This window comes from Gracilinanus agilis, chromosome 1 (genome assembly GCF_016433145.1).
Source record: "Gracilinanus agilis isolate LMUSP501 chromosome 1, AgileGrace, whole genome shotgun sequence".
NCBI lineage: Eukaryota > Metazoa > Chordata > Mammalia > Didelphimorphia > Didelphidae > Gracilinanus > Gracilinanus agilis.
Genome location: NC_058130.1, coordinates 714,436,292 through 714,462,182, shown reverse-complemented (window position 1 = coordinate 714,462,182; position 25,891 = coordinate 714,436,292). Strand labels below are relative to the sequence as shown.

The window sequence follows — 25,891 nt, the reverse complement described above, 5'->3', positions numbered from 1 at the left end:
GTGAGAGGGAGGCTGGAAGGGAAGGAGAGAATTTGGGACTCAAAACTTTAAAAAAATGTTAAAAAATTCTTTTTATATGAAATTGGGGAAAAATAAAATATTTTTGAAAATGCCTTCTCTCAATAAAAACAAACTATTACATCTACAAATTAAGCTGTGAGATATGGGAGTTGGGCCCTTAACCTTTCAGGACCTTTAGGCAAAGCTTTAAAATTATGAATTATAGACAAATTGCTGCTCATTATCTTCAGCTGCTACATAGTGGAGGGGATTTATACATTGGGAGCTCCCTATACTTGATGAAATCACAAGTCTGGACCAACCTGGACCATCCTCCTTCCCCCAATAAAAAAGGAAAAAAAAAAACAAACCCAAATCTGTAGGTAAATTCTAAAAGATAAGAGAAGTTTGAGAAAGGAAGAAGATTAAATAAACCCTTCAGCAAAATATATTAATGTGAATAATCAATGTCCCACAGATTTGAGGAGGTCTATGAACTTGGAGGGGAAAAAAATGACATCTTTATTTTTAATAGAATTTAAATGAAATTTAGCATTTCCTTTACTTATTTAAAAACATGATTCTGAGAAGGGGCTGTCATCTTCAACAGATAGTTTGGCAGAGGGGTCCATGGCGTAGAAAAGGCTAAGAATCCTTGTTCCAAAAGATATATTTTTGTCATTATCTTGAATTTCTTCAAAGTAAAAACCCTGTATCAAAAAGTTATTTTTTCAAGTCGATTGGCAAAGCTGACTCAAATAATTTTAATTAATTTTAATTAAGCTGTAGCACCCAAGAACCAACCAACCAACCAACCAACCAACCACCAAATGATATGAAGCCATTTCCCTGAGAAATAATTTATCAATACTGCCCACTAACAAAGGATGGGTTCTTGCATCTGCCTTTAAAACAAAAGGCCCTCATTGTGACCCCTCTCTCTCTTATAGGACCCCATCAGTCCCAATTGGTAGATGTTTTGAAAGAGGAAGTGGACTTGGAGATCTCAATTCCTCCCTCATTATTTCATCTCAGAGGAGGTAGATCTTTAACAAATTAGCAAAATGCTGACCCACTTTACTTTCAAATGCCTTAGAGAGAGCGTTTTTGATGACAGATAAGAGTTTCCAAAAAGAGACCAAAGGTCCCAGCCCAGTTTAGATTATCTCAGCTTGACCTTGGAAAGGCTTGAGGAAAATGAATGATTTTCCCATAGAAATATTACTAATAAATAATACAACTCAACATTCATTTACTTCAATTGCAGGGGTATAAGCCTAAATAAATCGATAATAAATAAAATCTTTGAACTGTGTTTCTATGTTCTAAAATATAAGAAAAAGACATATTTACAGAAATCTAGCTTGTGTATTGAACAATCACCTTCTGGTTTATGTTAGACTTGTGGGTATAATTATACCAGAGAATTGTTTTGTTCAAGCTGATTGACGATATGATTTCATTGTTATCTCCCCAGGATCTACTATTTTATGCATATGAGAAACCAGTCATTCTTAAGCATCCGTGTCGCTACCAGATTGCTTTGTTTTTAGGGTAAGAAACTATTATACAGCAATACTTTGGGAGGGATTAAAATGTTGCCTTTAAACAAAGTACTTAAATGTAATAGTAAATATAAGTGTGACCTACACATGTGTGGCCTATACATATTGGTCATGTGGCATTCACTTGGGATCTTGGATCTTATATATGTCACCTCCATAAAGTGCCACCCAGGGGACTGAATTAGCTCAGTGTGCATTGAAGCTGACCACTAGGTGGCGCCCTACCTGAGGTGCCCACCCTAAAGCAGCCACTTAAACAAACAAACAAAAATCAAGCTCAAGACTGCAAATGGGTCCGCTTCCCCTTGCAATCCTATAATAGTTCTATTGCTTTTCTTTGGTTTCAAAAGTGGTTTTTAGCCCCCCCCCCCCCGTCTTGAGTTTAGCTGAAAAGAGGAAATATTTATTAAATGTGAAATTAAGAAATTTTCTATTTATTATTTCAACTCACTTGCTAAAGCCCTTTCTCTTGTACATATATTTTAACATATAGTTAACAGAGTCAACTGTACCTTAGACTGATTCATGATTGGTTTTGTACAGCTTCTAAACATACTGCAGTATCAGCTTAGAATAGCTGGTTTCCTTCAGTGTCTAAGGACATTGGTTGCTGCAAAATTCTTTGGGATCTTTCCACTGTTCTTTTTATCTCGTGTGAATAGCAATGCTTTGACAAGCACACATGTCTTCTTTATTCTCTGTAGCCAGTGTGTGTGTGTGTGTGTGTGTGTGGTGTGTATGTATATTTATTTGTTTGTTTACATAAAAGTACATATGAATATATGTATATGTACTTTCATATTTATATGTTATATATTTGTATTTATATATACTTTATATATTTATATATATTTGTATATACTTTTTTTTTTAAACCCTTAACTTCTGTGTATTGGCTCTAAGGCAGAAGAGTGGTAAGGGTAGGCAATGGGGGTCAAGTGACTTGCCCAGGGTCACACAGCTGGGAAGTATCTGAGGCCGGATTTGAACCTAGGACCTCCCATCTCTAGGCTTGACTCTCAATCCACTGAGCTACCCAGCTGCCCTTCTCCATACTTTTAATTTTAAATTTTTCTTTCTTTTTTTTTTTTAAATTCTTGTACTTCAGTGTATTGTCTCATAGGTGGAAGATTGGTAAGGGTGGGCAATGGGGGTCAAGTGACTTGCCCAGGGTCACACAGCTGGGAAGTGTCTGAGGCCAGATTTGAACCCAGGACCTCCCGTCGCTAGGCCTGACTCTCACTCCACTGAGCTACCCAACTGCCCCCCCTTCTCCATACTTTTAACATCATCTTAGTCTGCCTTTCTTTGGATTCCCAGTGCTTAGTACAGTGCCTGGCACATAGGAAGTGTTTAATAAATATTTGTCGATTTGCTGTAGTCTGTTCATGGCCATAATACAACTCTCCATTGTCCCTGGGTAATCCTCAATTTCAGTTCTTTGGAGATAGTAGTATTCCATGACTCCTAACTATACAATGACATTCAAAGAACATTAATATTTAAAACATTGATATTTTTAAATGGGTCTTTGTTTCAGAGAGAAGCTTGTAGTCATGTCAAGAAGTTTACTGTCTCCCAAAGTCAGAGCCTCTTGGTGAGGGTGAAAAATTGGTCAGACACATAAGGAAACATTTCAAAAGACTAAATATAAAATGGTAGCCTGAGAAGAAGCACCTTCTCAAGAAGAATCTTGAACTAAGAGTTCACGTGGCAAAGGCTCTTTTATTTCATTCTCCCGAGAACAGGTAGCCATGAGTCAGTTTTACAGGCGTTATAGCCAGCAAGCAAGTGCAAGGAATGGGAGCACCCAGGCTCCCTTTTATTAAAGCAAATCAGTCTCTCTCCTTGTTCCCCACTGGCCAATTATTAGAGTTATTATCTACTTAGGAGAACCAGCTGATCAGAACACACTTTACAACCTAGTCATTCACAGGGGCTTTAACCAATCAAAATGACAGCAACTTCACTTGTTAGCCTCTTAAAAGAACTAAGTTGTTGGTGTGAATGTGGGGAATGGGGCTTAAACAGGGAACATGAAACTTAATTCAAATTTTTTACTTCATTATACAGATTTACGAGAGGAGTCTACCATCTTGTTAGGACCTGTTTCTCACATAGCCTAAAACAAAAAAGGAAAAATTACCAATTTTTCTTTAGAATTTAGTAGGTCCCCACAAACCCAAGACAACTGATATTTATCCTGGATGAACCCTAATAGGAACAGTAGCTAGCTATATCCTGGGGAAGCTTTCATTGCATGAGGAATACAGAGAAAAGAGAGAAAAAATAACATGAATCAGAGAATGAAGGTTTAGAGCAGACAAAGAGAATGAATAGTGAGAATAAGAGAAATACTTTCTGGAGAGGTGTGCAAAAAAAAAAAAAAAGAAATTTAAAAAGCTAATAAGAACGAATTAGAGGGGAATCAAGGAGAAGGGAATCTGACAGGGTAAAAATTTAAAAAAAAAAAAGAGGGTGAGAAGAATTATATAATCAGATAAAAGCAGGAGAGAAAAAGGAATAAGCAAAACTCCAAAGGAAAAGGGATAACGAACAAGAAGTGGGGATCACAGATAAGGGAAAGAGATCCAGGGCTTAATAAGGTCACCTTAAAAAAGATTAAAGTAGCTGAAGAACCATCTCTCTTCATCCATAGGTACATTCATCAATACCATCCTCCTATTTGCAAAAGTAAGGTCTCTTTCCTTTCTCCCATTTTTCATTTCTTGCCCCCTCCTCCTCACTCCCCTGAGGGCTCTTCTCTTTCTGGGACCAAAGGGATCATAGTCCCCTCAGTAGCTTTTGATTTCACCCTGGCTTGTCCCATATTATTCTCTATCCCGGTGCTCTCATCCTCCTTTCATGAACAAATCCTAGGTTTTGTGGTCCCATAAAAATACATGGATTCACCCCTAGGTTGGCTGTCTCTGGGCTCTGTCCTTTTAATGTTCCTTGTTCCTCTGTTCTGACCTTGACCAGATTTCCACACACATTCCTGTTTTTGAGAGCTGTGAAAGTTTGTTGGAGACAATGTCTAGCTCTTCATCTTATCACTTTTTTGCCTGGAGCTATTGTTCTTTGTCTTGTTTTCTTTTCAGTCCGAAAATAGCTGCTTCCCCCTAAGATATGCTTTCCAAAGAGCCTGGGATTCTAGATTTAGAATTGGGAGGGATCTTGGAGACCCTTAAATGTGTGATTATCATCCCTATTTTACAAAAGAGGAAACAGAGTTAAGCAGGTTAAGTAACTTGCTCAGAGTTCCATAGCAAGTCATTGTTTGAGGCCAGATTTAAATTTAAGTCTTCCTTCTATCTGCTGGGCCCAGGCATCAAAATGGCAGCAAAGGCTAGCAAAAAAAAACAAAACCAGGATATATTTCTCACACACAATATTCAAAGCACATGTTTTTGTTTTCTTTTTCTCCCCCTAATGCCATACCATTTATAAATAACATTCTCTTGGTGAATTTGAAGGAGTTTGACCAAGATAATAATATTTGTTTGAGAAGCCAACATCCTATGGTTTTCAGGGTTTCATTCAAAATTTTTAAAAAATCCTCTTCTGGCTAAATGGTTTCATTGAATGATTGTAATGAACAATCTTGGCTCCAGAGAAGTGCAAAAGAGATGAAAGAAACTCCTTTCAGTACAGAAATGAGAACTGTAGGACAAAATGCCACACACAATAAAATGTCACTTCATTGGCTACATTTTCTTAGCTCTTTTTCTTTGTTACAGGAAAGAACTCATTAAATAAAGGTGGTGGGGAATATTGGCAGATTACTGTGATGCGAAAACCAAAAACATAAAAAATAAGCAGATTACTGTGATGCGAAAACCAAAAACATAAAAAATAAGCTCATACTTTAAGACTTGGTGGTTCTAAGTTAAAAGAAAATTAAATAGAAACTTATTCTACTATTTCAATTTTTCCCCCTGAAAATATCCTGATTTATCTCATTTATTATTTCTTTCAGAAAGACAGTTTTTTTAACTACAGATACTTTTGAAAGTAGCCTAAAGCCACTCTTTGCTCCTAAACACTTACAGGTAATATTTTTATTTAGTTATTTGGGGATAACTCAGAGAGTTGTTATGAGAAAAAATGCTTTGCCTAACAGAAAACCTACATCTGTGTGTTATTATTATCTTTGTTCTTCCTACTTTTTGTTCAATTGAACAAAGAAAGAAATGGTCTTAGGTCATATTGTACTTTTGTATTTAATGTGGGTCACGTGGTTATGCAAGTGGATACAATTATTTTTGTAATTGAAAACTATTGCATATAGGTACTTCTGAGAGTTCACTGACAGATTTTTTGGGGACAACTCTCATAAAAGACAGGATGATGAGGATCATGTGTATTTCTTTTTGTTTTCATAGTTTTGATTTCCTCCATTCTTTATATTTTGAAAACTTTTCATTTCAAATAGCTTGAAAATGAGTTTTCAGGATGGGTATATTTATTAAAATGTTACTTTTAAATTTTTGTGTGCCTGTGGCTGACTAATTTGAACTAATATTTCAGTTTTAATGCAATTTATGTATCGAATTCTTGAGCATATTTTGGGATTTGTATTTGTAGTACAGAAATTTATTGTCTTTTTACCAAGATTCTGGTGCATTATCTGGTCACTTGGCTGTATCTTTATAGGTATTCATTATGTACTAAATTTTGCAATTTACAGTGATATGCTGCACAATTTCTATCATTTCCTTATATAACCTGAGTCTCTAGCCAAGCTTGGGGCACTTTGCATGAGACTCCTAATTGGTGGAAAGACCAATCAACACTGTGGGGAACTCTTAACCTGTTTGCTTCAGAGGACTAATGATGAAATATGCTATCCACTTCATGAAAGAGAGAGGTGAAGGGCACAGAATGAAGGATGAGACAAATATTTTTTGGATGTGGCCAATGTGGAAATTTGTTTTGATTGACTATCCTTGTTTGTAATGGATTTTGTCTTTCCTGTTTTCTCAATTGGGTATGGGTATGGGGGGTGGGAGAGTGAGAAGGTGGGATCTTAGCTGATTAAAATAAATTTAAAAAATATAAAAATAGGAAAGAAGTTGCTGACTTGAAACTTACTGAGATAGGCTTAGTAAACACTTAGAGAAAACTAGAAATGCCTCCCTCTACCACAGGTCCCTCTCAGTATTTGAATACAAACATGTACTATACTTTATTTACAAAAGGTAAGTTTTAGAATCATAATTAACAATAAAGATACAGCCAGCCATAAGCAGGAAGTAGATTAAGGAAGGAGCCCTAGGAAGAGATTGTCTTGCCCCAAATTATTTCTCATCTAGTATTATGTTGTTTGAAATTCCATGTTCCAAGACAGTTGAAGCCAAAGGTACACATATCCCTTTCAGAAGTAACAACTTAGACCTTATCAATTACTTCTACTTTCTCAAGATCTATTTATCATCTCTGATACCTATTGGCTTCCCACAAGACTTCATTGTGAATAGGTTTATTACATTTTGATCAGGTAAAACCTAGACTGAATAAAGATACCTCCTACCACTAGAAAGGCGATGTTGGAGCTCCAAATTAAAGAATGAATGAAAAGAAATTTATTAAGTATAAATGCTGTGTGAGCCTTATTGCCATGTATCTATATGAGTGGCCCCTAGGGTCCTTCTGGATGTGATTCATGGGGAGATAATTATCTCTAGAGTCTCCTCCTTAGATTTTTTTTAATGCTCAATAATTTTTTATTTAATTGAATAATCATGTATAATTAGAAAAATGATGGTCTCTCACTCAGTGGGTGTGACAATATAGGTGGGAAAAAGTAGTGATTCCTATTACATAACCATTTTGTGTCAGCTAATCTAATTGATAGGAAATCCATAAGGACTTGTAAAGCCAGTGACATTAATGACTAAGTGACCAGGGAAGGCCAGATTTCTTCTCATCCAAATAATCTAAAACATTTTACTAATATGCGCATTGTTATCTTGCTCTTTATGTTTGATCGGGCCCTCTGGGCAGGCTGAAAACCTTTTCTCCAACTCGAGTTATCAGTAATTTACTCAGTGAAGAAAGGTAGATTAGAACTTGAATAAAATGAGAGGCAGAATAGCTGAATGTTTTTACTCTTAGCCACACTGACCAAGGAGACTCCATTTACTCAAATAGGCATTAGATTAGCTAGTGACAAGTGACTCTTTTTCCAAGAGAGATTTGACTCTTGTCAGCAGAAGCAAGAGGTTGGATCTAGATGCTGGCCACTTTGTTCTCCTCATCTCTCTGACCTAAGACCATTTCTGGCTGAACTCCTTCTATCTGAACAAAAAATAGGAAGAACAGCTCACATGGGTTTTAGTTTTCTGGAGAACTTGATATTTGTGTAAGGGTCCTGGGCAGGAATTATATTTATCTCCCTCCCCCTACCTCCAAATATTGTTAATCTTGGGGAGATGGTTTTTAGGTTTAAACCAAGCTTCCGAAACTAACAGAGAAGTGCCCCTAGCTATGTATCCAAGTTTGATTCCCCAACAAATACCAGTTCCACAATGAACCCATGTAGCCAAGAGTAAATAAACCCATTTGTCTAATCCAATATCACACAGAAATTAGAGAAGGGGAGAGAGGGGAAGAGAGAGAGAGAGAGAGAGAGAGAGAGAGAGAGAGAGAGAGAGAGAGAGAGAGGGAAAAGGAAAACGAACACATCCTTATTTCTTGGGGAAATTCCTGGAAGTCCATAGTGTAGTAATCTAGGGATTGAGGGATGATCAAAGTGCCATTTTCTCAAATGTTAGCTTTTTTTCCCAGAATCTCTCTTCCTTCAGGGTCTGAAGAAAATCTGAAACCATATGTCTTCTTTCTCTAAGCTGGAAACCAGAAAAATAGGATCTTTATTCTCCCAAACTTACTCTAATTCCCTGCCTCACGGAGGCAGAACATTGAGTAATAATCTCCATCAATGATGAATGTCCCATAAAAATGGGTTTTGAGCCCCAAGTTACATAAATACTTACTGCCAGGCAGGATTTTAAATGTAAGGGACACAGATACTTAAGGGAAATAATCTGTGCATTTATTTAAGGAATTTACATTCTAAATTGAAGAAGACATCATAAAAGGAAAAGTTATGAGAGGGTATTTTGGTGCGAGTAGTCAGTAGGATGTTAATTGGAAAAACAGGGGAACTAATTAACACATCTTTTCCAGAGGCAATGGTAGTACTGATTTGATTATAGTTATTAAAGCAAGGGAAGGAAAGAGAGAACACATGTTCCATAGCAGGTCAGAAAATGACTGGGGTGAAGAAGAATGGTCCTAAAGCCGGAGTTGAGGGCAAGTGGCTTAGCCTTAGTTCATAGAGTCAGTCAGTCAATAAATATTTATTAAGTGTCTACTGTATGCCAGGCATCATGCTAAGCTCTGAGGATACAAAGAAAAGCCATTGAGGAGCTCTTAATGGGGAGAGACAACATGCAAAGAATTATGTAAAAATGTTCTTTAAAGAATAAGTAGGAAATAATCAGCAGAGAGAGAGCACCAGAATTAAGAGATATTGGGAAAGACAGTAGAAGTTGGGATTTAAACTGAGACTTGAAGGAAGCCAGCTAGTGGAGGCAAGTGAGAAGGTCGATATAAGGAGGGAGACAGCATTGTAGGGTTGAGGGACAGACAGTGAATATTACCAGACATAGTAAACGAATCGTCTTGTACAAGGCAAGGAGGTCAGTTTACTTGATTAAAAGATTATGTGGTGGGTTGTAAGATATAAGAATACTAGAAAAGTAGGAGTGGGGGTAGGTTAGGAAGGACTTTGAAAACCGGACAGAGGAAGCAATAGGAAGTCATTGGAGTTTATTGAGTAGGTAATATGTGACATGATTGGACCTGTACTATAGAAAAGTTACTTTGGCAACTGAATGGAGGATGGCCTGGTGTAAGGAGAGACTTGTGAAAGGCAGACAAACCAGAAGGCGCAGTGAAAGGGGTGGATAGCCTTTGATTGTACTTTGGGCATATGGTATTGGTTGAGCACTCAGAGCAGTAGCCAGGGCAGAGCATGAATGAAGAAGCATGGTGCCCCGTTAGTGTATTGCCATTCTAGAGGACAATTTGAAACTATATCTAAAGGGCTATAAATCAATGCATACCTTTTTGTTTTGTTTTGTTTTGTTTTGTTTTTAAACCCTTTACTTCTGTATATTGGCTCCAAGGCAGAAGAGCGGTAAGGGTGGGCAATGGGGGTCAAGTGACTTGCCCAGGGTCACACAGCTGGGAAGTGTCTGAGGTCAGATTTGAACCTAGGACCTCCCGTCTCTTGGCCTGGCTCTCAATCCACTGAGCTACCCAGCTGCCCCAATGCATACCTTTTGATACAGTAATACCACTGCTAGGTCTGTATCCAAAAGAGATTTTTAAAAGGGGGAGGGGAGGACCTATTTGTAAAAAACATTTATAGCTGCTCTTTTTGTGGTGGCAAAGAATTAGACATTGAAGGGATGTCCATTAATTGGGGAGTGGCTGAACAAATTATGGTATATGATGGTGATAGGATAGGATACTATTGCACTATAAGAAGTGAACTGGATGATTTCCAAAAGAGCTAGAAAGACCTACATGAACTGATGCAGAGTGAAACAAGCAGAACGAGGAGAACAATAACAGCAATATTGTGGAATAATCAACTGTGATAGACAGCTATTTTCAACAATAAAATGATCCAGGACAATTCTGCTATCCACCTCCAGAGAAAAGAACCATTGGAGTCAGAATGCAGATCAAAGCATAGGATTTTCTACTTCAGTTTTTTGGGGGCTTTTATTTGGGAGTTTTGGTTTTATATGATTATTTTCTTACAAAAGTGAACCATATGAAAATACATTTTGCATGATAATACATATATAACTCAGATCAAATTGCTTGCCAACTCTGGGAAGGAAGAAGGAAGAGAAGGTGGGAGATAATATGAATCATATAACTTTTGAAAACTTATGTGGAAATTTGTTATTACATGTAATTGGTAAAATAAAGTATCTCTATAACAACAAAAAAAGAAGCATGGTCCCCAGATGAAAATGAGAGGAGAGAGCCCAAGTTCCTCAGTCAGTCAGCCAATGAACATTTATTAAGTGCCTACTGTATGCCAGGAACTGTGCTAAGCACTGAAGATAAAAAGAAATATAAATACCTTGCTCTCAAGGAGCTCTCAGTCTAATAGGAAAGTTGGCATTTAGATAACTATGAATAAACAAAATTTTTATAGGATGAATTGGAGATAATAGAAGGAAAGCTCTAGCTTTAAGGAGGATTGGGGAAAGTTTCTGACAGAAAGTGGGATTTTATCTGATTTTGGAGAAAGCTGAGGGGAGTTAGGAGGTATGGATAAGGAGAGAGAGAGAATTCAAGGATTAAAATACCTGGAAATGTCTAGTTCAAGGAACAGCATGGAGATCAATCGTCACTGAATCATTGCATATATGGTAGAGTATAATAAGTAAAAACATTGGAAAGATCAGAAGAGGCCAAGCTATGGAGAACTTTAAAAGCCAGAAGATTTTATTTTTTTATCCTAGAGGCATTAGGGATCCAGTGGAGTTTATTTAATGGGGGCAACATGGTCAAACTTGAACTTTATTTAAGAAGAAAAATTTGTTAACTGAGTAGACAATGGACTGGAGTGAGAAAAGACTAGAGGTAGGAAGTACAACCAGAAGTTTATTGCAATAGGCCAGGTATGAATGAGGTGATGAAAAAGTCTAGACCAGGATAGTGTCATGGTGTGAGGTGGGGGTGGAGACCACCCCTCACAATGGAATTTTGTCAGAGGTTATAAGCAGAAAAGACAGTTTTTACTTCTTTTTCACGTAAAAGGGCACCACCGACTGATCATGGGTAAAGTGCACCCTCTTCTGACTAAGGCTAGCCTTTTATAGGCTTTAACCAAAAACCCTGCCTCTTCTTCCATGTCTTCTCCCCAGAAACTGGTGAGCCAAGACTTACAATCTAAGGTTTTACCCAATCAGAAAACAAGACAACCACAACTTATACTACCTGTAACATGCTGGGGCTTACTCAGGGGCATAGCCTAGCAAAAGCTGGGGTTTCCAGGGATGACATACATGTCAGCTTGCTTGGAAATGGCACATTGCTCAGCTAGGAGGGCTTTTGAGAAGCATATTCTCAGAGTAACACATAGCCCACTTCTCACATCATGAACGTAGAATTTATAGGACTTGAAAACTGACTGGATATGGGGGAGGTGAGAGAGAATGTGAAGCTGAGGATAACATACAGGTTTTGAACTTAGGTGATGGGGGAGTACAGTGATATACTCCACAGTAATAGAAAAATTAGGAAGGAAGATCTTAGAAGGAAAGATGGTGAGTTAAACTTTGGATATGTTGAAGTTAAGATTTCCCATAAGACATCTAGTTAAAGATGTCCAAGAGGAAGTTGAAGATGTGAGACTGGAGGTTTTCTGAGAGGTTAGAGGCAGACAAATAAATCCGAGAATCATCATTATCGAGATGATATTTGAATCCACAGGAGCTGATAAGATCAAAAAGTGAAATAGTATAGAAAGAGAAGAGAAGAAGGCCCATAACCGAGCTTTGGGGGACAACTTCAGTTAATGGGTGTAACCTGGATGAAGTTCAGCAAAAGTGGCTGAGAAGGGATAGTCAGACAGGTAGGAGGAGAACCAGGATAGAGCAGTCTCAGGAATCCCTAGAGAGAAAAGAGTATCAAAGAGAAGAGAGTGATCAACAGTACTAAAGTCTGCAGAGAGTTCAATAAGAATGATAATTGAGAAAAGTCTATTAGGAGTCATAAGGGATCAATAGCAACCTTGAAGAGAAAAGGAAGTGGCAGCATCAATTATAGATAGTCTGCTCTAGGAGATAGCTGGAAAAGGGAGAAGAAATAAAAGATAAATAGCAAAAATGGATGGATCAAGTAAGGGTCTTTTTTTGAGGATGGGAGAGACATGATCATCTGTATAGGAATTAGGGAAGTAGTCAGTAGGCAGGGAGAGACTGTAAATAAGTGAGAGAGTAGGGATTATTGATCAGTCAAAGAGGAAGATAAGAATCTGAAAGTCTAATGTGGAGGACAGAGCAGCTACATCAATTAGGCAGTGGATGGCAAGTTAGAGGAGGTAGCCTTTTGTCTTCATTATATCCCCAAATCTAGGTCATTAATTATGGGTTGTAGAAATTAAAGCTGAAAAAGAACATTGAAGATCATTTAGTTCTTCCTCTTTTCCTTCCTCCCAATTTTACAGATGAGGAAACTGAAGTCCAAATAAGTTAAATGACTTTCAAGGTTATGCAGATAAAAAATATTAGGTCCAGTATTTGAACAGAAATTTTCATTCCATATATTATTGGCCAAAAAAAGGCAAGAACATGTGTCTAAAAGTATTTCTTTCAAAATTGTTAATATGCTTAATATGCATTATCCTTATTAGATTGCAGTTCCAGTTGTAACATCAGCTATTTTTTCCTCTTCGTATTTGTTGTTGGCAATAAATGGAAATATCTATAGCTTTGATTATGAAGACAGTAAATGGCACCGAATCCTAGGTATGTATTTTCTCCTTTCTTTTATTTGAACCATCCAATGTTATATCTACAGGAAGGTTTGTTCATTTCATAGAATTACTTTGTTCTTCTTATTAGTAACCTTTATTTAGGATGTAAAATGAGAAAAAAGGAATGTATAAAAAAAACAAGTATTAAGCTCTTAAAACACAGGACTGGATAATTATTAGAGATACATATGTAAAAGCCATTTAGCCTTTGCTTTGTGGGAACTCACATTCTAATAGAGAAAGACAAAAAATATGGGAGTGGGGTTCATTTACAGGTGAGATTACTTTTTACTGAAGGAATGATGCATCATCTTTAGTGTCCTTGCCACCAATAAAACCATGTCCATTTCTGATGTTAAACCATTTAACCATGCTAAGAATTATGGTAGTGAGAATTTTTTCCTGGGTCTTTAGTTGATGTAGTTGCTGAGAAGTGAGGGGCTATTTCAACAAAGGTTGCTTCCCTGGATGATCAGATCAGAAGCAAGTGATAGTGTAGTGGTAGGTGAGTAATCTAGAATGAGTGAGGGGTATGGAAAGCACTCTCCCTAAATTGCTGTGCTTCAACACACCAATGGATCTGTTGGGATCGTACTGATTTGGGTACTTACTTCATCAGTGCAGGCTGCAACCTATCCATAAAATCTCATTCTATCTATGTGCTTCAATAGCTCCTCCACAGAGAATCCCCCCAATGTATTAGAGTGCTTCATCTGCTAGACTTTTTTACATCTTGTGGGTATAAGGGAAACACTTGGACTATCCGTCTGTTATCTCTTTCATCACATAACTAGTCGGTCCCTTTCCTGGTCCTACATATACTCAATGAGATCCTTGTATCGCTTCTTTCAAAGTTTTTTTAACATTAAAAAAATTAGAAGTCTAATTTCTCTTTCAGTCTCTCCCCCACACTTTGAGAAGTTAAACAATGTGCTATCCATTAGACATGTAAAATCATGCATATTTCCATATTAGTGCCATGAGAAAAGTTCAACAAAGGTAGGCTGAGACAAATTTTCTCTGAGCGAGATAACATTTTATTAACAGAGGAGCTGTGCCAATATAATGGGTCAATGACTTGCCATAGTTTAGCAAAAGACCCTGGGATGAAGACTTAATTCATTTTTATAAGGTTAGAGCAAGGAACATAATAGGGTAAGTGAGATGTTGAGGAGAACTTGATTGGTTATGTAGTTGAGTCATAGGAGATAATATGATTGGTTGGAAGTTGCAAACTAAGGGCTAACAACAATCCCCTCCTTCCCTCCTATGACTAAGAATTGTTTGAATCCGTCTATGTCTGTGTTGGTGAACCTATGGCATGTGTGCCGGAGAGGACTGCTCCTCTCCCCCTCTCCATGCATACCTGAAGACATTTCTCACATCACCCTCCCCTCTGCCCAGCAGCCCAATGGGAGCACTTCTTCCCTACTCTGTCTGGGGTAAGGGGGCGGCTCATATGTGGCATGAGAGTTGCCATTTGGGCACTCAGTCTCTAAAAGGTTCGCCATCACTGATCTATGTAGTTAAAGATAGTGGACCAAATTTCTTTGGTTAGCAAACCAGATATCCTTGAGGGATAGCCTGGTGTAAAGATGCTAGACCAGACACCCTAGTGTCCACTCACATTCCTTAAACATAGCAGATTTCCTTGAGGAAAAACTAGAATACTGATGAGTAGAAGTGGATTTTTAAACTTAACTCATTAACAGGCTAGCTGAATTTCTGAACTAAGTTCAAAGACAAAGAACCATGATTTAAGCAGTTACAGGATAAAAACAATTATAAATAAGATCAATAAAAGATTATACAGAATCAGTTTAATCTTATTAGCCATGTTGCAAAAAAAAAAAGAGGCAAGAAAAATGAAGTGAAAAAATTTCTTATACCACTCAAATGCAGATTATCATGGGAAATATGCTATCATCTGCTTGTACCAATTAGCATCTTTCCATTACACTTAGAATCACTGACAGCTTTAATTTTTTGGAGGCTGTGATATCCTAAGATATGTAACCATAAAGCACACGTTACTTAGAAAGATATTTATGTTGAATATGTGTGTCTGTACCTGGGAGCTTATTGGAATTGTTAAAAGCACTATGTCAATTTTCAGTTGCCTTCTGTCATCCTACAATTCTGGGCCAAGTCATTGTCATTTTTGCAGTGCCTGCCTCTGAGATATGTACTGATTTGATGGTTTGTCCATTCAATTGCATGTCTTATTCTGGACAAAAAGGCATTTTTATCCATTTCTTTGTTCTATATGGATTATTAGGATTATCTTTATTAAATTTATACTTAGAAATCACATTTAGGAAGCCTTAGAATATTTTGGGGCTTCATGCACTTGGCACAGTGTCATTCCCAAGCAGGAGCATGTGAAAGATCTTTATATCTAAAAGAAATTCTTCTACTTGGATCCATAAGACATCTTCCATGGCAGTGGCAGTTACCTCTGAGGAGCATACATCTCCTTATGTTATGCCTTGATAAACATGATTAATTAAAGGATCATTGGATAAAGTAGTGGCATTTCTCAAGGAATCTTGTATGTTTGTAACATATATATATATATGAAAGACTCTTTGGTGGAAGACAACTTCTAAGGATGCATTTTATTCTACAGTCAAATATGGTTTTTTCTCCCCATTCAACAAACAATAAAATAAGAACTCATATTTTCTATACCTCAAGGTCAGTTGTGCAACTGTAAAGAGATAGTTTCCTATAGACTTATCCTGAAAAACCACATTATTCCAAAAGTATTTGTGGGTAAAACTACTGGGACAACCATAAATATATGTAAAATGGAAAAAAATTGTAAATAATTCTATAATGACTTATTTTCATCAACAGTAATGGAAAAATCATTACATTTGGACCACCCTCACTTCTCAGTCCTTTATGTGTTGTATGTTTTTTGTTGTTTTTTTGTTTTTTTGTTTACATTTTTAAACCCTTAACTTCTGTGTATTGTCTCCTAGGTAGAAGAGTGGTAAGGGTGGGCAATGGGGGTTAAGTGACTTGCCCAGGGTCACACAGCTGGGAAGTGTCTAAGGCTGGATTTGAACCTAGGACCTCCTGTCTCTAGGCCTGACTCTCAATCCACTGAGCTACCCAGCTGTCCCTTTATGTGTTGTATGAAGAAATAGAAAGAATCCTTTCTGAAAGCTGCTTTTACTAACTTTGTAGTCCTTTGTGGTGGCAAAGAACTGGAAGTCAAGGGAATATCCATCAATTGGGAAATGGCTGAACAAAATCTGGTATATGATTGTGATGAAATGTAAGAATGTAAGAAATGATGAGCATTTTTAAAAAATGTGGGAAAACCAATATGAAATAATGAAGAACAAAACAAATAGAACCAAGAGAACATTATATGCAGTTAAAAGATTTATATTTGAAGAATAAATTGTGAATGTTTACTCCCAGAGAAAGAACTGATAAACAGAAACACAAAAGACATAATTTATATATACTTTTTTTGTTGGGTGATGCTTTCTGTGGTATGGGGAGGGATGGGAGAGAGTGAGATACCTGGAAATGTTAATGTAATCAACAAATAAGTTTCTTTTTTAAAAAAGGCATATAAAATTTTCCAAATGACAAAGAATTACAAAATTAGTAAGAACAGTGCAACTAGAACAAAAAAATATGAAGGAAGTCCATGCTGGATTAACAAAGAGTTGTTTTATAAGATATATTGAAGGAGGGGAAGTATCAGAATATAAGAAGAAAAAAACCCACAAGAGACCCCCTGAGAGTTCCAGTTTAGATGGTGGTATAAAATATTTTCTAGGAAGCCAGCTCTCTAACATATACTCCAGCAAAAACCTAAAAAAAAACAAAACACCAAACACTAGAACAAGTAATGATTAAGAACTCCAAAGACAGATACTCACCTAGTTTACAAACTGAAAAAAGATTGTCAAAAGCCTGGAGGACCTTTCCATCAGGAAAGTTAGCAAGCTCAGGTAAACAAACCAGATATCCAAGCAGTGCTTTCTTCCTAGAAACTTAAGCACTTTGTTTTGGGGGGCCAAGAGAGTCCCACAGTAGGTTTAGGAAGATTCAGGAGTGTCAGAAACTTGTAGCACTCTGACCATGGAAATGGAATTGGTAACCATTAGCACACTGACTGGAAAGCATCATGAAAGTTAAAAGTCCACAACACCTCAACCTGAGATGCTACAAAGGGCCATGAAGAACAGAGTGGTTTAGATCTGGAGGATTAAGGAATGCTTGAAACATGTCAGAAACTAGGGGAGGTGGAAGTCAAATACATTAGGGATGAAATGATGAAGAAAGGACTAGAACTTACTATTTGTGATGTTAAAGAGAAAGATAGAGAAGAATAGGTGAGAGGAAGCATATATCACATGAATTTCAATCCAATTTCAGTGTACACACATACTTCAAAATTTTCACACTCAAGATTTCCACTTTTGGGAGCTATGTGGCAGAATAAGGAACACTCTGAACTCATCTAAACCCACCTCCAAACAGTCACACAAACACATGAACCTCAAAACAAATTCTGGAGCAGCAAAACCAGCAAAAGACAGGATGAAACCATTCTAGCACAAGACAACATGGAAAGATAGCAGAAGGGATCCATTTCATAAGGGAAGAGCTGTGCAGCCCATGCTATACCCAGGGGGAACCAACTGGAGTGGAATACAGCTCGATTTATTGGCAGTTTGGGGATTGGAACACACTTCAATCCAATGGGGATGCAAGCATCAAGATGAGCAGAACTAATCAGGTGGCGTCTGGACAAAACAAATGCCAAATGGAAAGGAAATACAAAAGCTCAGTGAAGAAAATAAATCCCCCAAAATCTGAATTGGGCAAATAGAAGCTAATGGCTTCATAAGACAGGAAACAAAACAAAATCAAAAGAATAAAAAAATAGAAGGAAAATTGAAAATATCTCACTGGAAAAACTGGAAATCAGGATACCAGATTGCAAGACATCAGCCTGCTGGGAGCTAAGATGGCAGAGTAAAGGATGCTCAGGTTATACAAACCCTCCAAATACACAAAAATAGAAAATAAATCACCTCAATAAAAGGAAAGCAGGAAATAGCCCAATACAGGTGATAATAGGAAACTCTACAGGAGAGGGAATTGAGTCCAGCTGTTCAAAATAGCGATAATTCTATAAGAAGCCAGCCCCCCACTCCAAAGTGCACACCGAGGGGGAACCAAATATGACCAGCCCTATCTCACGCTCCCAAGAAGGCTACACAGCAAGCTTGGGACAGCACTCCCTCACCCCAGGAGCAAAGCAATATTTCAACAGATAAGACAAGGTAATGAGGGGGGGGGGGGAATAACTAGAAAAATGAGCAAAAGACAAAAACCTAACCTTAGAATGTTACTTAAGTAAAATATAAACTCAGACGAGTACAACAGTGTCAAAAATGAAACATGTGAAGCCCCAGGGGAAAGTGAGAAAGGGTATCAGTCCCCAAAAGTACTCTTGGAAGATTTTGAAAAGAAGTTAAAAAAAAAAAGATATCAGGGAAAACTGCCCTGATATTCTTGAACAAAAGGGGAATATAGAAACTGAAAGAATCAACTGATCACTTCCTGAAAGAGATCCCAAAATAAAACCTCCCAGGACTATCATAGCCAAATTCCAGAACTCTGAGGCCAATGAGAAAACGCTGTAAGCAGCCAGAAAAAAAAAAAAAAAAAACCCAAATGTCATGGAGCCACAGGACCTAGAAAATTCTACATAAAAGGAGCAGAAGACTTGGAATATAATATTCTGGAAGAGAAAGGATTTAGGATTACAACAAAGAATTGAAATGAAGTGTAATCCTCTGGGTGGGGATGGGGGTGGGGAAGCACTTCTAATGAAAAGCCGAGAATTGAACAGAAAATTCAATTATTAAATGCAACACTCAAGAGAAGCATAAAAAAGGTAAAAAGAAAACTCAAGATATTCAATAAAGTTAAGCTATTTACATTCTGTTTATATTCCCATGTTTACATACATGGAAAGGTAAGAATTAAGATATTTAATATATCTGTGATACTTAAGGTACTTGAAGTACTTAAATGCTTAAGGTGCTTAAGATACTGAAGATACTTAAGAACTTTATCACTATTAGCTTGGCAAGGAGTATACATAGAGAGATGGCAGGTAGTCAATAGAATATGATGGGAAGATATTTTAAAAATTAAGGGGAACACATTAGGAGAAAAGAAAAGGAGAGATAGATGGGAGTAAATTGTCTCACATTCATTAGAAGAATAAGAACTAATTCAATGGAGGTAAAATTGGAGGGGTGAGCAATGTTTGAAACTTAATCTCATTGGAATTAGTTCAAAGTGGGAATAATACCCCACCTTAGTTGGATATAGAAATCTATCCTTCCTGATAGGGAAACAGGAAAGGAGGAGAGGAATAAAAAAAAGGAGTGGATGGAGAAAAGGGGGAAGGTAAAATAGGGAGAGGTGGTGCTCAGAAGCAGAGAACTGGGAAAATGAACTGAGAAAGGCTGAAAGGCATGAAGGATAAGGATAAGCAGGAGAACAATAAGATGGAGGGAAACATACAGTTAGTAATCATGATTCATGAAGGTAACAGATTTAATTCACCCATATGGAAGAGGATAGTAGAATGGATTAAAAATGAGAATCCCACAATATGCTTCTACAAGAAACACATATGAAGTGGGGAGATACATAAAGAGTAAGGGTAAGGGGATGAACAGAATCTATTATGCTTTAGTTAAAGTAAAAGAAGGAATATCCATCATGATCTACAACAAAATCAAAGTAAAAATTGATCTAATTAAGAGTGGGGGGGCAGCTGGGTTGAGAGCCAAACCTAGAGACCAGAGGTCCTAGGTTCAAATCTGGCCTCAGACACTTCCCAGATGTGTGACCCTGGGCAAGTCACTTTGCCCCCATTGCTTAGCCCTTACCACTCTTCTGCCTGGGAACCAATACACGGTATCGATTCCAAGACGGAAGGTATGGGTTAAAAAAAAAGTGATAAGGAAGGAAGTTACATCTTGATAAAAAGTACCATAGAAAATGAAGTAATATCAATACTAAACATAAAAGCACATAATGGCATAGCATCCAAATTCCTAAAGAAGATGTTATATGAGTTACAAGAGGAAAAAGTAAAACTAAATTAGTGGGGGACCTCAACCATCCCTTCTTAGAACTAGATGAATCCAACCAAAAAATAAGAAAGAAGGAAGTTAAGGAAGTGAATAAAATCCTAGAAAAGCTTGAAATGATAGACCTCTGTAGAAAACTGAATGGATATAGAAAAGAATACGCCTTTTTTCTTAGCAGCATATGATATCGTCACAAAAATTGATTATATAATAGGGCATAAAAGCTTCACCACCAAATGCAGAAAAGCATAAATATTAAATGTATCCTTTTCAGATCATAATACTATAAAAATTACCTTGAACAATGGACTAAAGAAAGATTTAAAACTGATTGGAAACTAATTTTATCCTTTAGAATAAATTCTTTAGAATGAGTGGATCAAAGAACATTAGCTTCATTAAAGAGAATGACAATAAGGAGACAACATACCAAAATTTATGAGATGCAATCTAAGCCATACTTAGGGGAAAATTTAAATTTCTATATGCTTGCATCAGTAAAATAGAGAAAGAGCAGATCAAAGAACTGAATATGCAACTAACAAAAAAACTAGGGAAAGAACAAAATTTTAAATCCCAATTAAAGATCAAATTGGAAATCCTGAAAATCAAAGGAGAAGTTAATAAAATCAAAAGTAAGGAAACCATTGAACTAACAAATAAGTTGATTTTGTGAAAATACCAACAAAATAGAAAACATTGGTTAAAAAAGAGAAGAAAACCAAATTACCATTATCAAAAATGAAAAGGACAGTCAATGCACAATAAATGAAGAGGAAATTAAGGCAAATATTAGGAGTTATTTTACCCAATTATATGCCAATGAGTTTCAGTGAAGCAAGTGAATACTTTTAAAAATATAAGTTGTCCAGATTAACAGAAGAAGTAGAATACTTAACTCCATCTCAGAAAAGAAATTGAATAAGCCATTAATGAATTATTCTTACTAGGTATCTTATAGTTCTCCTCCCTTTAGTGGATTAAGTCTTTGAAAAATCCATCTATATGTGGTGCTTCTACTTCCTTTCCTTTCATTCTTTTATCTCTTTGAAGTCTGGCTTCCAACCTCATCATTCAACTGAAATTTCTCTCTCTCCAATATTGCCTATGGTCTATTAATAGAATCAAGATTCTAAAGTATAATGATTGGAGAATTAAAGCATAATGGCTTGCGAAGGAGAAAGGATACCTTCCTATGAAACAGAAGGAGCTAGAGAAAGGGTGACAAGGCCAATATTTTGAGGTTGAGAGAAAGGTGTCAGTACCAATAGCCCACATGTTTGTAGGCCACTCAATGAGAGAAGGAATGCCAGTGCCATCACATCTTTAGAGATGAAGAAATCAAGACCCAGAACGGTTAAGGAACCTAGAGAAGATCAAGAAGTTTGTAAAGGGTAGAAGGAGGAGGCCAAATTGGAGTTTAGCATTTACTTGTTCTTTTATTGTTTCTTATTTTATTGCATTAATTTTGTCTTTCCTTAAGTAGCAGGTAAACTAGCTTTATACTGTGCTTCTCTACTATGTTCTTTAACAACGAAACAAGGAGAACTGGAGGAATTCCATGTAAACTGGAACGACCTCCAGGAATTGATGCAGAGTGAAAGGAGCAGATCCAGGAGAACATTGTACACAGAGACTGATACACTGTGGTATAATTGAACATAACGGACTTCTCTACTAGCAGCAATGCAAGAATCCAGAGCAAGGCTGAGGGACTTATGAGAAAGAAAACTAGCCACATCCAGAGGAAGAACTGTGGGAGAACTGTGGGAGGAGAAACACAGAAGAAAAACAACTGCTTGAAACATGGGCTTGTGGGGATATTATTGGGAATGTAGACACTCAGTGATAACTCGTAGTCCAACTATCAATAATATGGAATTAGGTCTTAATCAATGATACATGTAAAACTAAGTGGAATTGTGCATTGGCTAAAGGAGGTTAGTAGGGTTTGGGGGAGAGGGAAAGAACATGAAACATGTAACTATGGGAAAATATTCAAAATAAAAATTAAAAAACAAAAAAACAACAAACAAAGGCAGAAAACACTTAGAAAGCCCTCAGCAACTACTGGTTGATTGACTGATCCTTGCTCAAAAGAAAGGAAAGGGACATAGCTGGTCGGGGCTTGTTCCTTTCTTATATGACTTGCCTGTCCTAAACACCCTTTAAGACCTGGGTCAAATGCCCAGATTTCACTGAACTTTCATTAAATCCCTGAGCTATGCATGGCCCCTAGCTTGGATCTTTCATGCACATATCTTATGTACTTATAGCATATGTAATTTTTAAAAATGTTTATTTATAGGTGTCTACAGCCCTCTGTTAGACGTGAACACCTTGAAGTTAGAGTTTGAGTTTTATTTGATCTCACTTGATATATCCTTGTTTAAATTGTTTTCCATTAATTTCCATTGATTTTAATGCTTGCCAGATCCTTGGGTGTGATTAACCACCATCATCCTCCCCTCAGTTGAATTGCTGATCTCCAACAAACAGGTGGTTTAACATATAAATTAGAGCATTTAGGTAAAGTACAGAATGATATCCATTTGTGATACTATAGATATCTCTTATTAAATTAGAAGACCTACTAAGGAATACACAGGGATTGTTCAGGGCTATAACAAATCTAAATCAATGGAACTTGGCAAAAATTGCTTTAACTATAGATATGCATATGTCTATTTTGATGTGGCCTCTTGGCCAAGAGGCCATTGGTATGACTGTTATCAGTATAAGAAATATGTTGGTTTTCTATTTATAACTTAAAAATTCTAGGGCCTTATACTCAAATTTTATATCACATTTCCCTTTCAGAAACAGGAGAGAAATTGGAACGTGTTTTTGCTGAGTATTGTTGTTATAGTGATGATTACTCGTGTGTAGTAAGTACAGTGCCTTACTTCTTTATTAGACTCTAATTAACCAGCTAAATTATCCAGTCATGGGCCATTCATTATTAGTTCATTCTTTCAGCAAATAAGTAAAAAGTACCTCCTTTACACAAGATGCTGGGATAGAGCAAGGATAGAGGGAACACACACTCTGCTTTCAAAAATCTTATAGAGGGAATAGAAGGGGAAACATTTGAATGGATCCCTGGGGGACTCCAGAGAATTCACTAAGAGCAAAGGAAATATCTAGACCAGGAGTAAGAGGAAATCTGAGGAGAGAGAGACCACTCTGGGCTATTAGGAATCTGAGGAAAGCAAGAGCTCAGGTGTGGGACAACTAGATGGTCTTCAAGCATAGATGGAGTTAACAGGTTAGTGATACTCCAAATGATTCCTATTCAGGCACAGATTGGACTAGTTGATTTAGGAGTTTCTTTCCAACTCTGAGTTTCTATGATGCTATGACTATTTCTTGGGATGGGGAAGGAATTGGTACAGAAGTTTCCTGAAGGACTTGGCTTCTTTGTTGAACCTTGAAAAAAGACAAGGGCTTTAGCAAGTCTTACCTCCCTCTTCTCTCTTCTCATCTCTTCCATGGCCATCACCCTAGTTTAGAATCCCCTTGATTACCTGAATTATGATCCTAACCTGCTTGTAATCTCTCCCCTTCTCTCCTTTGCACAGCTGACAAAATAATCTTCCACAGGTCAGACCATATCACTCTCTTGCTCTAAAAGCTTCAGTGCCCATCAATAAGGAGGCCCCTAGGATAAAATAAAGTCAAATACAAACTCTTCAGGCTGCCATCTATAGCCCTCCACCTGGATTGAACTTCACCTTTTTGGCTAGATTTAACATTACTCTTCTGCATGTTCTCTGTGTTCCAATCAAGTGGCCTGCTTGCTTATAATGTTCCCCACATGACTAGGTGGTTCCATAGATAGAATGAGGGGCTTGGAGCCAGGAAGACCTGAGTTTTAAAATCAGCCTCGGTCTGAGTCACTTAACTCCTATCTACCTCAGTTTCCTTAACTGTAAAATGAGGGTTAGTAACGGCACCTACCTCACAGGGTTGTTGTAATGAGACAATAGTCATAAAATGCTTAGCACAGTGTCTGGCATACAGCAGATGCTTAATAAATGTATATTCCCACCCATTTATCTTCCACTTCCTTAACTCAAGGGGCCTCCTTCCTCACTGCTCAGAGTCCTTCTCTTCAAGGTTCAGCTGCTGGCATCATCCAAGCCCTTTCATGATACCCCTGTCTCTGCTTTCAAATGATCTTGTACTTACTTCTCTGTACAGGTTTTATTCCTCTGTAGAAAGTAAGGCCATTGTGGCAGGAGGGAAGAAGCCATTCTAGGTCTTGGGATTGAATGAATATTAGGAGAGGACAAGAAAAGAATGGGGAACTGAAAATAGTCCAACATGTAGGAGATGGGGCAGCTGGGTAGCTCAGTAGATTGAGAGTCAGGCCTAGAGACGGGAGGTCCTAGGTTCAGATCTGGCCTCAGACACTTCCCAGCTGTGTGACCCTGGGCAAATCACTTGACCCCCATTGCCTACCCTTACTACTCTTCTAACTAGGAGCCAATACACAGAAGTTAAGGGTTTAAAATAAAAATAAAAACAAAAACAACAAAAAAACAAAGTGTAGGAGATAAGACTGGATGGCCAGTCAATAAACCTTTTTTATGCATCACCTTGTGCAAAATACTGAGGATACACAGAAAGTTAAAAGACAGTCCCTGCCCTCACGGAGCTCCCAGTCTAAAGGGAGAATTGGCACATCAACACTGTACAAACTAGAGACAGGGTCAATGAGAGAAAGTCAATAGAGAGGAGGCTCTAGAAGTCAGGGGGAAATTGTGAGAGAATTCCTTTAGAAGTTAGAACTCTATTATTTGAAGGAAGCCAGGAAAGTTAGGATATGGGGATGAGGAGAGAGAGAATTCCAGGTGTGGGAGACAGCCAGTGAAAATATCTGGAGTTGGAAGATAGAGTATTTTGTGCAAGGAACAGCATGGAGGTGAGTGGCACTGGATTGAAAAGTAGGTAGAGGTTGGGGAGAGAGAAATGTAAGGTATATGAAAATTAGAAAGGTGGGAGGAGGGTCTCTGAAGGATTTGATATTTGATCTTGGAGGTAAGAGGATGCCACTGGAGATTAATAACTAGGGAGAAGGATGTGGACAGGCCTGTGTTTTAAGACTGAATGTGGAAGGCTTTAAATACCAAAATCACAAATTTATACTTTCTCTAATAAACAATGGGGAAGCTTTCTGGGTAAAGGAGTGGCATGATTAATAGCATTAGGAAGATTACTCGGGGAGCAATGTGAAGGATGGATTAGAAGAGGGATAGGGAGTGCTAGGCACTAGAAGAGAGGAATAGATAACTAAAACAATTGAATGACTTGATCTTAATATCATACAACCAAATCTTATTTTCTTCCAAAAAATTTATCTTTCCAGTCTGTAAGCTTTATTGTTTTAGCGTATACCATTGGACTGCCTCCCGCTAGTACCACCGTATATATATCAAGGAGTTTGGGATTACAGTTTGACAAATTAAACACATCACAACTGGTATGTTAAATTTTGTGAGAATTCAACTTAGTTTAATTCAACAAACATTGATCTCTTGTTTACTTTGAGGGGTACCTATTAGGGACTGAGTATATAAATTTAAAAAAAAATCTTTTACCTCAAA

At 37.4% G+C, this 25,891-nt stretch overlaps 1 protein-coding gene across 1 annotated transcript in view; it reads left to right on the top strand.

Moving 5' to 3' along the window:
- The window catches only part of CATSPERD (cation channel sperm associated auxiliary subunit delta), a 101,132-nt gene that overhangs the window by 12,117 nt on the left and 63,124 nt on the right, over positions 1-25,891 (top strand). The window contains exons 5-6 of the mRNA XM_044685254.1: positions 1,478-1,554; positions 5,545-5,617. Coding sequence (XP_044541189.1) covers positions 1,478-1,554; positions 5,545-5,617 — 150 coding nt within the window. The remainder of the gene's footprint in view (positions 1-1,477; positions 1,555-5,544; positions 5,618-25,891) is intronic.